A 17,953-nucleotide genomic window follows, 5' to 3' on the forward strand; every position below is an offset into this window, starting at 1 on the left:
AGATCAACTTCAAGTTTTTTGAAACTGCAGAATTTGTAGTTCTAGGAATAAGTATGACAAAATATTGAATAATAAACATGACTGTCATAGAAACATAGAATCTATGTTGGAAGATCAACTCTTAAGATCAACTCTAGCCTTTAATCCAGAATAGTCAAGTCCAACCCTGTCTACATCCCCATATCTTCAAAATTCCACCAGGGGTGGTGACTCAACCACTTCCCTGGGTGGCCTGTTCCCATGTTTAACAACCCTTTCCATGAAGAATTTTTTCCTAATACTCAATTTAACCACCTCCTTCCCCATCTGCCCACTTGAAGCCCCTCCCCAGCACAACTTGAAGCCATATTTCTTCTTCTATCACTTGTAACTTGGGATAAGAAACTGACCCCAAACTGACTACGCCTTCCTTCCTCCCTTTAGAGAGTTGTAGAGAGTGACAAGGTCCCCCTTTCAGCCTTCTTTTCTCCAGGCTAAAAAGACTTCAGCTCCCTGAGCCATTCTTCATATGACTGACTATCTGGACCCTTCTCTAGTTCTCTTCCCTTCTCTGGACTTTCTCCAGCAAAGACTCAAGCAAGTCTTTCTTGTCATGAACACAGGATTTGAGGTGTGGCCTCACCAGTGCTGACAATCATGGGGACAATCCCTGCCCTGGTCCTGCTGGCCACACCATTGCTGGCATAGGCCAGGATGGCATTGGCCTTCTTGGCCCCCTGGGCACAGCTGGCTCCTGTTCAGCTGCTGTCAGAGGGCACCCACAGCTCCTTTGGCACCAGGCCTGTAGTATTGCAGGTGGTTGTTTTGGCTGGATGCTTTGAGAGACCGTATCAAAGGCTTTACTAAAGTCCAGGTACACAACATCCACAGCCATTCCTCATTCCCTCACTCAGCTGGTCACCTTGTCAGAGAAGGAGGTCAGGTCAGTACAAGTAGCACCTGCCTTTCATAAACCTGTGCTGGCTGGGCCTGATCACCCAGTTTCCTCTGCGTGCTGTGTCATAGCACTCACGAGGATCTGCTCCATAACCTTCCCTGGCACTGAGGTCAGACTGTGTCCTGTAATGCCCCAGATCCTCCTTCTGGCCTTTCCTGTAGATGGGCAGCCCATTTGCCAACCTCCATTTATCTGGGACCTCCCTGGTGAGCCAGAACTGCTGATAAAGGATTGAAAGTGGTTTGGTGAGCTCTTCCACCAGCTCCCTCAGTGCCCTTGTGTGTGTCTAAGTGGTGCAAGAGGTTACTGACCATTACCCCTTGGTTTATGAGGTTTTCATCCTTCCCCCTGTGCCTGTCTTGCAGCTCAGGTGTCTGGGTACCCTATGAACAATTGGCCTTTTTATTAACAACTGAGGCAAAGAAGGCACTGAGAATCTCAGGGTCTTACTCATCCATTGTCACAATCTTCCTACTTGCCTCCAATAAAGGATGGAGATTCTCTTTAGCTTCTTACTGCTAATGTATTTATAGAAACATTTTATTGTCTTTTACAGCAGTAGCCAGTACTCTTTGCCAAAGAATTCTTTGAAGAGCTGGTATGTCCACATTTTGTAATGGTTTGGTTGGTATATGCCACGTAATTCTGAAAACTTAGAAAATTCCTGAGGGCAGGACCTAAACCAACCATAAACTAGTAGGGAGGGAATACCTTTTACAAGCAGAGTTCAGGCATGCATTATTCAGAGAAGTTAGAGATGACATGGGACTTTAATATATTGTGACATTACACATTTTTCTGGGGGTTTCACCTTGTCCAGTGGGAAGGATCTCACAGTACTCAGTGGCCTGCTGATCAGAGGAGAATCACTAAATACAAGGCAAAGAACACAAAGGGAAAAGCCCTTGTTTTATACTTTGCATGGTGGACTCAGGTTACTCATTGCCCCTCAGGACAGAGATTTGGCAGTGATGCTGGATAGGCCACTGAATGTGTCATTTCTATGCTCAGTGATAGGGAAAAAGGAAATTAAGCAGTATGAGATGTGAAGAAAGGGAAAGAGAGAAAGCATGTGTATTTGTGTACCCTATATATGTATTCTACTGTGTATGTGTAGCCACTATTTACTGCCAAAGCCTAAGTGCTCATTTCCTCTTGCTGCGCCCAAGGCTGTCCAAGACCTCTCAGGGCACTTTTATTTCCTCAATTAACAGCAACACTTTTATCAGCTGAATGGTTCAGTAGGAAATGTCTAAAAATCTAAGCCGAATTATATGACTCAGTACTTTAGAAGCATTCCCTAAAAAAAAAAAAAAAAAAGTGAAAAAGTGTGGGTTTTTCTGAGACTTTAAAAGGGTCTTTTTTCACTTTGAAAGGTTGAAGGAGGTCAATTTATATTTGCCTTCATATTTGCAGTTTTGTTCTTTTTGGAACCATTAATTATACTTACAATCAAATTAATGCTTTGCTATTTACCAGTGAACCTTCACAAAGATTCTAACCAGATCTGATATCTCTTTTTTATGCTTTTGGGTTTTGTTCTTTTATTTCTCTATCAATTGTATTTATATACATTCTTTAAAATGGGAAAATCTCAATAAAAAATTATCTCAATAATTTTTTCCCATCAGATTCAAAGCGAACTTGAATAAAATTTATTTATTAATGTGAATTAGCTCTCAGTATACCAGTTCTAAACCATTTTTCCTCAGCATCTATTTCCTTAGAGTATGATAAATCTGGTTTTAGTTCATGAAAAAAGGCAAATGAGAATGAAATTATGAGCGGCAAAATAAGGACATCCTCATTCCTCAGGTCCTCTACAACTGATGCAGAGGATTTTCCATCCTGAATTGAAGAATTGAGTGCATGATACAAACTTTCCTGTAAACAATTGTTTTCTGTCCAGTCAGACTTTTCCATGACTGCCTTTAAATAATGTTCATAGTCCCTTACTTTTATTATCTTCATATGAAATAATTTACCTTTCTCTCCCAAGAGAAATTTCAATACAATGACTTTTTCACAAATTGTGACAAAAATTATAATTCTCAGCAAATTTCCTAAAATTATTTTGAATTTTGTTTTCCATTTTATTGTTAAATAATAGAAAAATCACTCACTTCATATTATCTTATAAAATAAAAATTAGCATGGAATATTTTCATAATTTCTCTTTCAAAATGTTGACAAAGTCAAATATTCATGAAAATGTCAAAGTTTCTTTGACTCTGCTTTCTTACAGGGAACTTCTCTTTCAGACAGCTTCCAATAAGTTTTTCTGAGAAAGGATTTTTGAGTGGAACATTAAAGGCTACAGGAAGAATCTGGACACTTGTGCAATCTAGGAAATTTTCTCAAGTGTGGGAAAAATGTTGAGCATTTGTGAAATAGGTTATAAGTAATAGAACACTGAAGTTATAGCTTGGGTATAACACTACTACCATCAGATATAAGCTGGGGCCTCCAGATCAAAGGATTTAGGGACTTCTCAGCTTTGGCTGGCCACTGAATGCTATAGAGCAGAAATAAAAATAATTACTTTTACACTAAACTCTGAAAATAAATATATTTAGAACATGCTGGTAAAAAATATCTTCTTTTGTAGACAATGAATCCTCTTAGACATAGTCTTGGCTTCCAGGATTCTGTTTCTGGTGAGGAAACCCTATTCACTGTGCTTCAGAAATTACTTCAGGAAAGATCCTGATTGCTGAGAGATTTCCGGAGATCAGGGAAGACTAAGTGCCATCTGTGCTGTAATATTTGGGTGTTGGGTTTGGAGCTATAGTAATTAAGTGTGTGGAGGCGAATTAGAAAAACAAACGTGTTTGTTAAGAGATTAATTCAATCATCATTAGTATGAGAGTTGGAGCATTCACAAAGGCCAAAGACTGGTTCAAACTGGTTTTCATAATCCCCACCCACCTAAGTTCTACCAAAGGCATTAATTTAAAAACATTGCATCATCAAGAAAAATAAAATACTCTCACTGGCTGATCAATGAACCTAAGAGCAGGACATCGTCACCTAGAAGTTTTTGTGACCTGATTAACCTTTTTGCTCTCTACGGCTGAGCCCCATTCTTGCTGACCCCAGCCCTAGAAGTGCCATAAGGCTGTGCTGCTCTATCCAAAAAGACACCTGGATATTCTGTGAAAATCAGTCTGGCCTCTCCCTCATCCCCAGAGGTTAAGTTTCAAGGAAGGGTCTTACTGGGAATGCCTCCTTCTATAATCTTCAACAGGCTCTCTTTGCCATTGCTCTCCAAGAAAATGGAGGAAGCAGGGGTAGAGAAATGGTGTGCCAAGATGAGAGTAGTCTGCAAGTGACTGTGTGTGATGTGAGGAAAGGCAAGAAAAGAATGTCAGAGGAGATATCAGCATGTAGGAGACAACACTAGACAGGGTATTGTCGAGTTTGGATTAGGGAAATTTTGTCACAGCAAATTTTACAGCAAAACTGTTCCAACAGTTTTGCTGTAAAAAGTAAGATTTGAGATGCTTGTGCAATAGTTGTTACATAGAAAAAATGGCTTTGTTTAATTTGTCTGCATATTGATCAAGAGCAGGATTTTTAACAGCTATATGGTGTTGGTCTAAATCTTCTCCCAGCATGGTTAAAAGCAGTGGCCACAGCAAAGTTTAATCTACTCTATATCCATTCAAAATAGAATTGAAACCTGCCTCCCCTCTGCACTTGTTCCCTGGTGCACTCCTGTGTTTGTACCCTCATTTTCAACAGAGCTGTTCTGACAAGGTGTAATAAAAAAGGTAAATTTACTCTGGCTTGCAAGACCACTTTCTGTGTCCTTTCTTTGAGAATTAGCCAAAATCCATATGATGTGCTTGGACAACTGAGCTTCTGAGTCACAGAATAATGTCATTACTGTTTACTTCAATCCACTTTGACCAACTTTACTTGATCAGCTGTGTAATTAAAGGTAGATATTTGATTCAGTATCACTCAGGAGTCCACAGGAGGTAAAGAAAGCAGTTCAGATGGTCCCAGATAGCAGGGTCAATAGATCAAATGGGAAGGTAAAGAAGAACTTTTTAATGAAGGCTTTCAGAATTATGTTAGTTGCTTAAGTCTTGAATTACTCATTGGGATGGTTCTTGTTAAGTATATTTTCATGTTGTATAGACACACATTTATTAAAATTTTAAGTACTCTATTGCTGTTGGAAACCCATAATTAATTGATTAATTCCTTTCTTTCTTTAACGCAAGAACATTATTAGGAAAGAAGGAGAGACCAGTAGTTACAAAGCATTGGGTTGGGACTTGGGAGTTTCTGCTTCCCTTCCCAGCTCAGTCACAGGTTCACATTACAGAAACAGCTTCTTGGCTGCTCATAGCTACCCACTAAGCTATAGTGACCATCCTTCCTCTGAGTGTATGTACTGACCATCCTTCCTCTCCTAGCTTACATAGTCAGAGCAGGAGTTAGCTGCCTTACCACAGGTAAACAATATGATTTTAAAAGCACAATACTGGATGGGCAATAGATGAAGAGGTTCAGGTGAAATAATCAATGCTGGCATGATGCTTGGTTCAAACTGAAAGACAAAAAAAAAAAAAAAAAAAATCAGCAAGTGCAAAGGTCTTATCCTTCTCTATTTTCCTGTATATGGCTCTTATGCTGTAGGTGCTGGCAACAGATATTTGCATTTTCTAGACATGAAAGAAAAATACCTGGTAAAAGGATTGATTTGTGCTGTGTCATGGGGTGCATACAGGGGCACTACTTGCAATACTTGGATGTCCTTAATCACTCATCCCCATGCTGTAATATACCTCAGAACTACCACCCCTTGAATACAAGTGCTAAGCTTACCAGGAAAGAAGACACTTTCTGTGAAGCCCAGAGGACTTTTCATGGAAGCTTGCAATCGAGAAAATTTTCAAGTTTCACTTTGAAGCTGTACAAAGCTGTATCCTGCAGACCACAGATTTTTCAAATTGTGTATCACTGTTACCAAGGAATGTGTCATGGAATAAAACTGATAAAAATGATCCTGTCTTCATTAAACTCAATAAAGAACTGAAGTAATGCTCAAGACCTTTGAAAGTAATTTTTTATTTTCACATCATCTAATCTCAGTGAGTAGGTTAGACATGTCATTTTTATCTTAAAAGTGAGAAAACTGAAGCCTACTAGTGTTAGTGATGTTCCCAAGGCCAAAACTGAGCAGCTCAACAGAGATAGCCATCTATCCTGAATTTTCAGTCCAGTGGTTCTCTCATCAGGTAGTCCATCCCCATCTGAAATCATTCCAGTATCCTGCACAGTACTTGGCCAATGAAAGACATTATTGGAGATCTTTATGGTCAATAAGATTATTTTGTCATCTATTTTGGTGGTTAGAAAGAACAGAAAACAGAATGCATACTATTCTTTCACAATATCCTAGATGGAAATCACCCAGATATTAAAATCTTGATAGCTCTGTCACTACTAATATTAGTGTTACAGAAATAAGGTACCTTCTTTGAGGTCTGAAAAGAAAATCCATGGTAAAGCTGTTACATGTAGAAATAATGAAAAATCAGTCTTCTTTTGAAATATTCTGGGGCCTAAATAAAGGTTTCTAATGTTAGAGCAATTTGCCTACTCTCCCACCCCTTTTATAGGAGATTGTGGTTGCTGTGTCATACCCACTAACCTGCACTCACTCAAGCAGCAATAGGGGACTCAGGTGTTCATTTGTTACTGGTGCACCATACATGTAGCAAACCTGCTACATTTTAGTGTATAATTTGCAACTGAAATTGGTTTTCCAACTGAAAAATTATGATGAGTGTTCACTATTGGTCATTGCCATTGGTAATTTTTTTTTAAATTCTCATCCCTTTACTTAGTTGATATGAATGATGCTAATTCAAATGAAAAAAAAAGTTCTGTGAGCAGAACTTACCCCTCCTTGTGCAAATTTTCCTCAATATATATAGACTATATGTAATCCTAATTTCACAGTCCCTTTCTAAACTACTGAATTTTGTCTTTCTGGCAGGACAGTAGAGGAGATTCTCTAAGAAGTACTGAAAACATGGCATGACCACTATGAGCAGATTGGGCCTTTACTCTTCATTATATACCTCATCCAGACTAGAAAAAACATAGTTCACCAGACATGCATACACCTCCAATCTTAGCAATTTTCCTGCGCTCTGGGTACCCGTTCCTTCCCAAAGACTATAACATAATTCAAGGCAATCAGCAAGGAAATGGAGGGGAAGGTAGTGTCGAGTTCCTTCCTAATTCCATACTCCATTTCCTTCATATTGCTGCTTTGTCAGTCTTCTTTCAAAAGAAGACTGATTTTTCATTGTTTCTACATGTTTGTGCTTGTGGTCTATATTTTTTACACTAAAAGTCTTTGTTTAAGTTACAACATAACAGATTTAGAGATATAAAATTTTTTGACATTTGAAGTGACTTGTGTATTTGTGAGCCATAATCCCAGAAGAGTTTTATTGTTGCTAAATTGACACAAAACTCTAATTTCCTTACCTAAGGTATAGAAGCAAAACAAGAACACTGGACAAGTTGGATGGTTCTCTTGTCATTGAATATACCAGTTACGACATCACACCGCAACAATGGTTAATGGTTAAGAACTCTTTAAACCTGATTTGGAATGTTCTATTCAAAACAAAACAAACTGTCTTGAAGATGTTTCAAGGTATTAGCAAATGCATGAAATGAATATATGGCTGTATTTCTCCTAAAGACGTCAAAATGTGAGCTGGGGTGTGGTGTAGAAACTGACCTACATGAACTATAGAGCAGTAACATGGACTCAAGCAATGCAGACACTGACGTGGTTTTAATTATCAGAAGGAATAAAACACATCTATTTTGTTATTTCCATGTTCTGTACTTTTATTCCTATAAAAAATAAATAGTAGAGCAAAAGATCCAGTTCATTAGATAAATGATCAGTATGAAGCTGGTTAACATGGTTTCATGACTTGGAGTTGAAACTGTGGTCAGCAGGGAGGTGGGACTGTGATGGCTCAGGGCAGTGTGTGCTACACCTGGCATGCCTGCGTCTGTCTGCTCATCGCTTTAGTTTCAAGCTGCTGTAGTACCTTATTTCTGCTGCTATAATGAAATGGTAAGGAAATGCCTTGTTAAAGTTTAGCTTAACATTATTAAAAACAAAACAGTAATTACAAGGCATCACAAATGAAAGAGAAAACAAGAGGCTTATAACCATTTTGTAACACAGTTCGTCCTTGACCACCATGACCTGTTATTCACTTGGGCTTTGATGACTAAAATAATCTCTGTGTTTGTCATCTTTACAGCCAGAGTTAGAAGGAGCAAGTAAAAAGGGAAGGGGGAGGGGGAGAGTGGAAGAAATATAGAGGAAAACAAAGAAGGGGAGTGTCCAGACAGTGTTTATCTATGTTCTGTCTCCATGTTTATCTATGTTTGTAACAACAAAATTACACATGTGAGTAAACAAGTACAAAGAAAAGAGTCATCACAAATGGGGAAATGTATTTTATGTCACCACTCAATCATGGTCTTTATTGTTAGCTGGAAAAATTCAGTCATCCTAATCCATCAGCATTTCAGTCCTGTTGGGAAAAGGTAATAGAAACAAACAACACTTGTTTTCATTTGAACAATTTAAAACTGTGTGAGAGGGTAAGAATGAGAAGTGGGTGAGCACACGCAGTACTCTAACATGTGGGAGTAAACAGCCTGATCCTTGTATTCCCACCACTTGTACTCCTGCCCAAGGCAGGAACTGAGATGCACCCAGAACTGAGAAAGATGAAGGGACCACATCAGCCAGGGTGGGACATCTATCATGGAAACCTGTCTATCACATACCCCCTCAGTGGTATTAAGCTACAGAGTGAGAAGGTACAGGCAATTAATTTGTCATCCATATACAGGCTGAGGATCATGCAGGAGATTTGTCTCAGGGTACATTTTGGAAGAGCACCAACCTGATTGATACGTGGCTGTCAGCTCCGTGTGTGCTTCATCGCAACACAGAAGGTCTGACTTTTGGCACCAAGAGTTAGCCTGTTTCTAGTGATTCCAGGCACAACCTCCTGCTTTCCAGTAGGGTCCTGATCACACATTTGCACTTAAGCTCCTCCACATGGTCAGAGGCAGCAGAGAGGATGTCACAGCTGCTATTGAAATGGCTGAAGATTGTCAACTTCTTTGGCTGAACAACAGAGATGGTCCTTGCGAACCCTGTTCCATCAATATTTGCTTTGTTTCCTCCTTTATTTTGGTTGGCTCTAATTTTTATCGGGTCTGTGTAATGTTTAACATCTCTAATTAAGCAGAAGATGATGAAGCAGTATAAGTAACAGTGTGGGGAACAGCACGGTCAGCTGAATGCAACGGGGCTTCTGATTTTGTAAGTACTACACACACATTTTTGTTTTTAGAGAGTTGGAGATGATGCTTTCTGTAGTCAGTGGAATTTTAATATTAGGTTAATTTCATTTCTCTGTTTGTGATTTGGTTCTGTGTGGATGTTGCAATGAAACATTAACCAAGCAGATGTGCAAGGGACCAGTGGGACCTGCTGTTCTGGGGAAATATGCTTAGACTGAAATCAAACTAAAAAAACCCTTTGAAGTCATGGTGACTTATTAAGTACTTGTTAAAAGAGAATACTGATGTAATCACCTTTCAGGTTGGAAACAGCCTTCACAGTGACTCAAAATTAGTATAATCCCACTAGTGACTGAACAACCAAGTCCAATTTAAAAACTCTTCTGGTGACTTAATTTATAAAGCAACAATTGAATTGCTAAGGCCAGGCTCTCTAATTAAGACTGGGGTGATTGTAGGGGGTAGGTGGAAGGCCACAATTTAAATTTAATTGCCCCTTTTCCTCCCATAGACAAACTAATATGTGGTCTGGAAGAGAATTCTTTTCTAATTTGCATTAAAAGTATTTCCGGATTTAACAAAGCCTTGACAATTTCTTCAGCTTTGAAATGTCAACAAAAATATTGGTGTCAGAAATTTTCTAATCTCAAAATGTTGAAATTAACATGTTTTTCATTTCTGAAAGGAAAAGTATGTGAGGAAAACTTGATGAAAATATTCAGTGCTTTCAAGCTTTTGATAGAAATACTTCTTCTAGATTTCTGTAGAAAGTTATGATACCAGGAGAAGTTTTTAACTGATCTGTTACAGCAGAAGTTAAAAGCATGCCTAATATAAGTTTGCTGCAGAAAAAAAACCCGAGCCATAATCTTTGCTTCAGAAATTCTTTAAAATTTAGGCTAAGCTCAATATGGACACAGGAAGTAAAATTATTTTTTTCTTTCTCACTTAAGTGTCCAATATCTCAAATAACTAGAGAAAAACAGACTATGACATGTTTAACATTAAATACATTTGAAACACATTTCCTACTATATTATTTCTTCTTTTTTCCACAGTACATAAGAGTTGTTTGGGTTTTGCCTTTTTTTTTTTACTATGAAAAAGAGGCAGAGTTCTGTTTAAAAGTTATCTGCAAATAGTTTTATCAGATTCCCCTCTAGGCCATACTCCATCTTTTGTTTGAAGGAAATTCAAATTTAGTGTTACCACTTGTTACTGTGGGTCACTGCAGTGGGCCCTGGCTGATCTTGGGCAGACTCAGTACACTCAGATCCTAGCAAATATGAGAACACACAGCTATCTTTATGTTTGCTATGAAAAAAAAAGAAAGACTATCAATACAAAAATAAAACAACTGGTTAATCACCAAGAATCCTTGAACTTGGGCTGCCATCAGAAACTCTAAATCTTTAGATAGTATATACAGTCATCTTTCACATCTAGGAGTGAATGTAGAACCAAGAGAACTTTACCACAGATATGGGAAAATACATTCTTGAAAGAAAAAATATATAAATAGGCTATATTTGCTGGAAACCAGAATACAACCCATGACAGTAGAAAAGTTCTAAAAATGTTTTCATGCTGAATATGTGAGGACAAAAAGGTTATTTCATTGATAGCTTGTTACAGTTCTGAAGAGGGTTTATATGAGATGCCTCCCCAGAACTGCAGGGAACTGAATTCAGTAAACCAGAGATTTGTTCCAGGTCATGTGGAGAGCAGGTGGCTCATGTGAAGTATATCATGTCAGCTTTAGGAGAACAAGAATAATGAAAAAACTTGTAATCTCCAAGGGAATTAATCTGTGTCCTTTGGTGTCCAAATGGGATGAGTGCTTCTCTCCCTCTTTGACCCAGGTCCTTCCCACATCCCATGCAGGTTAACCTATGGTGAGGGGCACACCACCATGTAAGAAGTCACAAACACTCGTCGCAGCTCCCCCGAAAGGAAGATTCCTTCATTCCAAACATGCACCTCAGTATCTGACACAAACCTGCTGCTTGCTCATGTCATTGGCCCACCTCTCTGTGCACTGCTGTCATGGCACAGGATGCTCCAGGCTTTTGCTTTGGAGTTCATGTAGTTCACCTTCTTCCATCACTTATCAGTTTTGGCCAGTAACTGGCCATGTGAGCAAGTAGCCATGAAGTAAACAGGGGTGTGATTTAACAAGCACAGGATAGTCCATGATAGCTCTCTGTCCATGAGGAAAGTGAGGGAATTTCCTCAGTCCCAGTGAGTAGTGAGCTGCCTCACATTTCCTTACATATATCAAATTGCTTTTGGGCAGGTGCTGTGGAATATTTGACATCTTTGAAACCCACACCCTGCCTTACCTTGTAATAACTTGCATGTCTAGATGTACCCTATAGAAGACAGTGTTTTGGGAAGATAACGTCATTGTGAACAATGATTATTACAGACTGTAGCTTTATATTTTCATTGCCAATGGAAAAAAGTACTGCTTTTTCAGAGCAGTTACAATGGAGTATTATGAATTTCTTATGCCTGACATTTTAGTCTATAATTTATTAGAATTTGTTACATAAATTTGACATTGTGCCCATGAGAACTTTAAGCTTCCTATGTACATATTTACAGTTGAACTATGCAACATTTGTGCTAACAAACTATTGATTATTTCTTACTACCAAGCACATCATTAGCATCTGACTGTTTAATGACTGTTTATTTTGTGACAGAACAATTTGAAAAGAAGATGAAGTTTCTCCAGTGCCTGTGTTTACTCCTTGCTGCTCTTTGTGCTGTAACCCATTGCTGCCCTGAAGAGATTTGCCATGAAGTCAACAATACTAATCTGCAAGATGGAAGAGAAAATTTATTAACATATAGCTGTGAAAAGAAAGGTTCTAACCATCCAGATTTTGTATTTAGATTTTACAAGCAGGTTTCATCAAAAGAAGCTGATAAAAATGTGTTCTTTTCTCCTATGAGCATCTCCACTGCCTTTGCCATGCTGGCTGTTGGTGCTAAATCAACGACTCTCTCTCAGATTTTTGAAGGACTGGGCTTTGATGACCTGACTGAAACTCGCATAAATTATGTACATGAAAGTTTTCACAAAGTTTTGTCAGTACTGAACTGTGCTGATGTTAACATCACATTAAATATAGGGAATGCCCTTTTCACAGCGACTGGGTATGAACCACAGGAGTTGTTTCTACAAAATACCAAAAAATTTTATGATGCAGATGTTTTCTCCAGTGATTTTCATAAACCAGAAGAAGCTACAAAGCAAATCAATAAATATGTAGAAGACAAAACTAAGGGGAAAATTCCTGAATTAGTTGGTCATCTTGATCCAAGTACTGTGCTGGTTCTTGTTAATTATATTTACTTTAAAGGTAAGATGATTAACATATATTTCAATAGATAGTTTTGATACAAAAAAACAATTTTAGGAAACTTATGATGATTTATTACCAGAGTGACAATTTAGAAAAGAGCTAAACTGTGCAGGACCTTTCAAGTAAAGATTAGATCTGGCCAAAAGCAGAGTATCTGATTGTTGAGACAAACTGATTTCTTTGTTTTGATTTAATTTGCTTGAAAGCTATGGACAGAAAAGTTCCACCCTAGTGCATGCCTCATAGACAAGGATGCACATAGTCTCACTGTTTGAGGCCATAATGACTAAAGATGCACATGCCAGTCAGACTTGGTGGACTGACATCCTTGCACAGGGACCCCAGTTTTATGGTAGATCTACTAGGTGCTCTGCATGAAAAACTGGGACATAATATCTTGAGGGCCTGTGCTTCTGGAGCCTTGCTCAAATGTTAGGACTCTAACTACTGATGAATTCTACACCATGCAGAGTGCAGTCAGCTTGCATAGGGTACAGCCTAACAGAAAAGCCATGAGAAGGGCCTATGACTGAATGCTTGATTGTTTTTAAATGGCATGAAAGGCATTACACAGGCTTACAGTCAAAGAAGGACTCTCAACTGGTCATCAGCCTTTGGTTGTTCTTCTGCAAGACATTGCATGTGCACACAAAATATGATGAGCTTACTGCACAGCTAGAATGCTTTATTGGGTGTTATGGAGGAGGTTGAAGTGATTTAGTGAGCCTCTTCTCCTATCAATATACCTCCAGTGTCCTACATTAAAGCTGGTCTAATTTAAATGAGCCATTCTTCATTATCTTTGAGTGCAACAACATCTCTTTTTCCCCATTAGCTGCCTGGGAAATGTCTTTCGATCCTTTGCGCACACATGAGGATGATTTTTTTGTGAACCCAAATGCATCTGTTAGAGTCAACATGATGCAGCATGATGGTATCTCAAAGGTTTACTATGACCAGGAGCTCTCCTGTGTGGTGGTAGAGCTTCCTTACCAGGGCACTGCACGAGCATTGCTTGTTCTGCCTGATGATGGAAAGATGAAGCAAGTGGAAGATGCTCTCTCCAAGGAAACAGTTTGTAAATGGGACAGCAAACTTGTGACCAGGTAACTCTTAGTGTATGGATTGCTACATTTGAGCTCACATCACTCTTTTCAAGGGAAAATGCCAATTTCAGATCACCTCCCACTGGATATAAGGTCCTGATTTCATAAAGGGACGTTTCAAGCAATTCCCCAAAAGAGTCAGAGCAGAGCACAATCACTAAGAAACTGCAGGCTCTGTGACCTGACAGAAGGGGACACAGCATTGTAACAGATGCCTCAAAACTTGCTTGGCTACTTTTTGACACCTTACCTCTTCTTTCATGGTGTTAACACGATTCATATTCCTATTCCATAGCGAATATGTCCTAGATTTTATCCTCCTTTTCCCTTACTTTAGGCTTTCCACTGTCCAGCAGACTACTGTCTGCTTACTCTCTAACCCTTTAGCCAAAAAACTCTACTAGCTGCTCATGTGGCACTGGGATGAAAGAGAGACAATGAACAAATTTGGTTATTTTCCCAAAATCACATAGACAGTGTAAATTCAAGAAGATGATGCATCTCTCAGGAAGCCAAAATTGCTCAAGGAATACAAAGACTACCATCAAACAAATTCGCAATCAAAAGAATGCTTTCAAGTGTTGCCGAGTTGCATACACCCAGCTGGCTGTAAAGAGGCTGCAAGGGCTCACTGCTCTTTTCTGTTCTTTGATCAACAGGAGATTAAATCTGCAGTTGCCAAAGTTTTCTATTAGTGGGTCTTACGATGTTAAAACCCTGTTTGAGCAAATGGGCATTACTGAAGTGTTCTCAGGTAATGCTGATCTGTCTGGAATTAGTGGCAACCACAATCTCCAGGTTTCACAAGTAAGTAGACAGAGCTGGTGATGGGATGGTGGTTGGCTGATTTGATCTGTTGTGTCTGGGATTTTTAAAGACTTTATTTCCCTCTTTATATTACTGAAGTTGTAAGTAAAACTCACAATGACATGTAGGGGCTAGCTCAGTAATTGTGCTTTTTTACAGAAAGAATCTGCCAGCTCACTTTTGTATTACTTTAATGCTGTTATTAAAAAGCTGGATATTAAATACATAGAGATATTGGGCAACACTTTAAATAACTTCTTTGCACTGGAATATAAGAGTTTACATGAAGTTGTGTCATTTGTAAACTACAAATGAGGAATTCATAATGATATTTGTGTTGATTAATATCTCAATTTTTAATATTCCCAAGGTTTTCAGGAAATCTCCAGTTTGCAGTAGCAGAATTTGACTGTGACAGTTTGAGCTATGATTTAATGCTAAAAATGCCAAATACTGCCCCATATTAGCATTTAAATGGCAGGTTTTAGTTAATCTTGAAATAAGAGAAAGTGTTGCTAGTAGAAGTCCAAACCATCTAAGAAATTAAACTAGCTTGTACATGGGGTATTTTTATCCCACTCTACTCAGCACTGTTGAGAATGCATTTCAGTGTGTCCATGCTAATTTTTGGCCCTCCTTGCTCAGTCCTGGCATATAAAATACTCCTGTTTCAAACTGTTGGAGATTTATCATACAATAAAATTTAATCTACTGGATTATTACTCCTTTCTTCTCCTAAATGTTCCATAAGAAGAGAATTTATTTTACTCCTGCTTCCTGTCCCATATATAAACCACAGTGTTTTCTCCTATTCTGTGCAGGCAATTCACAAGGCCTTGCTGGAAGTTGATGAGGCTGGAACTGAAGCTGCAGGAGCCACTGCCATCATCTTTACCAGAGTTTCGTTTACTTCTCATGCCATCAAATTCAACAGGCCCTTCCTTATTTTGATCTCTGACAAACAAACTGGCATCACACTTTTCATGGGGAAAATTGTTGATCCTACTAAGGAGTAATAGCTGAGTTATTTGGCACAGTGATACTGTATATGGGTTATAATGGCTACAGCACTTGCAGTTTTGGGCTAGGTAGTGCTGCTAACTAGTCTCTGATTGAGGGATATTCAGAAGTAAATAAGAAATTTTCTAACAAAATTAATAAGGAAAAAACATTGTAAAAAATCACCATCAACTGACACTTTTTAAATGTAACATTTTCCCCAGCTGAATAATTGTATTGGGTTTGGATGGTAAGGTTTTGGTAGTGGGGGCCTGTGGGAGGCCTGTGAGGGGGCCTGTAGGGGTGACTTCACTCAGCAGCTGCCACAAGTTTCCCCCGTATCAGACAGAGCCACTGCCAGTCAGCTCCAAGGTGGATCTGCTGCTGCTGAAGGCTCAGCCAATCAAGAATGACAGTAACACCTCTGCGGTGACATATTTGAGAAGGGAATAAAGTTATTTTGCAGAAGTAATTGAGGCCAGAGGAGTTCAGAGTGAGAATAAATGACGGAAATCATCCTCCAGATACCCAGGTCAGTGCAGAACTAGGGGAGGAGGTGCCTCAGGTGCCAAAGCAAAGATCCACCTGCAGGCTGTGGTACAGCCCAGGGTGAGCAGGCTGTCACCATGCAGCCCATGGAGGTCCAGGGGAGAGCCGGGATCCGCCTACAGCCCATGGAGAGGCCCACTCAGAGTAGGTGCATGTCCAAACGAAAACTGTGACCCCATGGGAAGCCCACACTGGAGTAAGCTCCTGGCAGGACCTGCACACCCATGGAGAGAGGAGCCCACTCCAGAGCCTGAAGGAGCACTCAGGGCCTGAAGGACTGCATCCTGTGGAAGGGACCACAATGGAGCAGCCTGGGCCTGAAGGGCTGCATCCTGTGGGAGGGCCCACAATGGAGCAGCCTGGGCCTGAAGGACTGCATTCTGTGGAAGGGAGCCTCAATGGAGCAGTTCATAAAAAGCTGTAGTCCATGGGAAGGGCTCATGCTGGAGAAGTTTGTGGAGGACTATCTGCTGTGTGAGGGACCCCAAACTGGAGCAGGGAAAAGACTCCTCTCCCTGGGGAGGAAGCAGCAGCAGAACCACAAGATGAACTGGCCATGAGCCTTATTGCCTGTCTCCCTGAGATGGGACAAAGGTGTTTCTAAGATTTGTTTTACTACTCATTATCCTGCTCTGGTTTTAATTGGTAATAAAATTAGTTAATTTCTCCAAGTCTATTTTGCCTGTGACAGTAATCAGTTTGTGATTTCTCCCTATCCTTATCTCGACTCATGAACATTTCATTTTATTTTCTCTGCATTTCCCAATTGAGGAAAGGAGTAATTGTATTACTTTAGTGGGCATTTGTCATTCAACCAGGATCAAACTACCATAACAATTCAACTTATTAATGCATATACCAAATTTTCCACGGAAGATAACTTTTTCTTAAGAACGTTGTTATTTTTAAAAATTAATTATCTCTGCTAAGGAGTTTTGTCCTGCTTTCAGTTCTGGATTACTCACCAAAAGTTTTATCCCAATAGGTCACAACTCTTATCATTCTACTATGTTTTCCCCAGTATTTACCTGAACTGGTCCCTGCAGAGTCCTTTCCTCCTTACATCACTCTTTGCTGCCTAGGCTGATGTTTATCCTCAATCAACCTGTTCTTTCTCACATGTTCCAACTCTTTGCCAAGGACATCTTAAGAAATCATTGACAAAAAAGAAAGAGAATAATCCCTGAAACAATAGACTTATTCTGATGTAGCTCTTATTGCAAGTGTCTCGTTGCACTCCACAAGGTCAGCAAAAACCTCTAAGAGACAGTGACATTGGGCATAGCATAAATTGTCAAAGAATTGTCTGTGAAAAAATGTCATTCATGAATAATTGATCAATTGTGGATAATCAATAAAATATACAATGTAATTTAAATATTTCACTTAAGGAATTACTCCAGTCTCTTTTACCATTCTATAAATCTCAAAAACAACAAACACCTTTAGTCATTCTTACTGAGATATCAGTAAAATCTATCTGAAAGCTGTTAAATGAGTGCAGCTTTTCTCATATGGAAATTGTGATTCTTCACATTCTCTCTTTACACGCCTATTTGGATAAAATCTGTTTTCAAGAAATACCTTAACACTTTCTTGCTGTTGTGGGTCTGTAGATCACCCACTCTTGCAGTGGAGCACTGGGGCTAAACTCTATAGCAAACCTTGAGGCACATTGCACAGCTGCTGCCTCAAGGAGAGGCTGACTTTGACAGCTTCTATCCCACTGTGCTGCTCTCATGCCATTGCACATTGACCCTGGATACATTTTTTGCAAGTGGAGTTGAGTCCCCGTCCCTAGGAAG

General features: G+C 39.3%; 1 protein-coding gene across 1 annotated transcript; it reads left to right on the plus strand.

Annotated features, from left to right (window-relative positions):
* The first annotated feature begins 9,024 nt into the window (after positions 1 to 9,024).
* LOC134420170 (serine protease inhibitor 2.1-like) lies at positions 9,025 to 16,824 on the plus strand. The gene is made up of 5 exons (XM_063160037.1): positions 9,025 to 9,332; positions 12,022 to 12,684; positions 13,523 to 13,793; positions 14,453 to 14,600; positions 15,422 to 16,824. The coding sequence occupies exons 2-5, from the start codon at positions 12,039 to 12,041 to the stop codon at positions 15,614 to 15,616; spliced, it is 1,260 nt and encodes a 419-aa protein (XP_063016107.1). The 5' UTR covers positions 9,025 to 9,332; positions 12,022 to 12,038; the 3' UTR covers positions 15,617 to 16,824.
* Positions 16,825 to 17,953: the final 1,129 nt, after the last annotated feature.

This window comes from Melospiza melodia, chromosome 6, assembly GCF_035770615.1.
Source record: "Melospiza melodia melodia isolate bMelMel2 chromosome 6, bMelMel2.pri, whole genome shotgun sequence".
Taxonomy (NCBI): Eukaryota; Metazoa; Chordata; class Aves; order Passeriformes; family Passerellidae; genus Melospiza; species Melospiza melodia.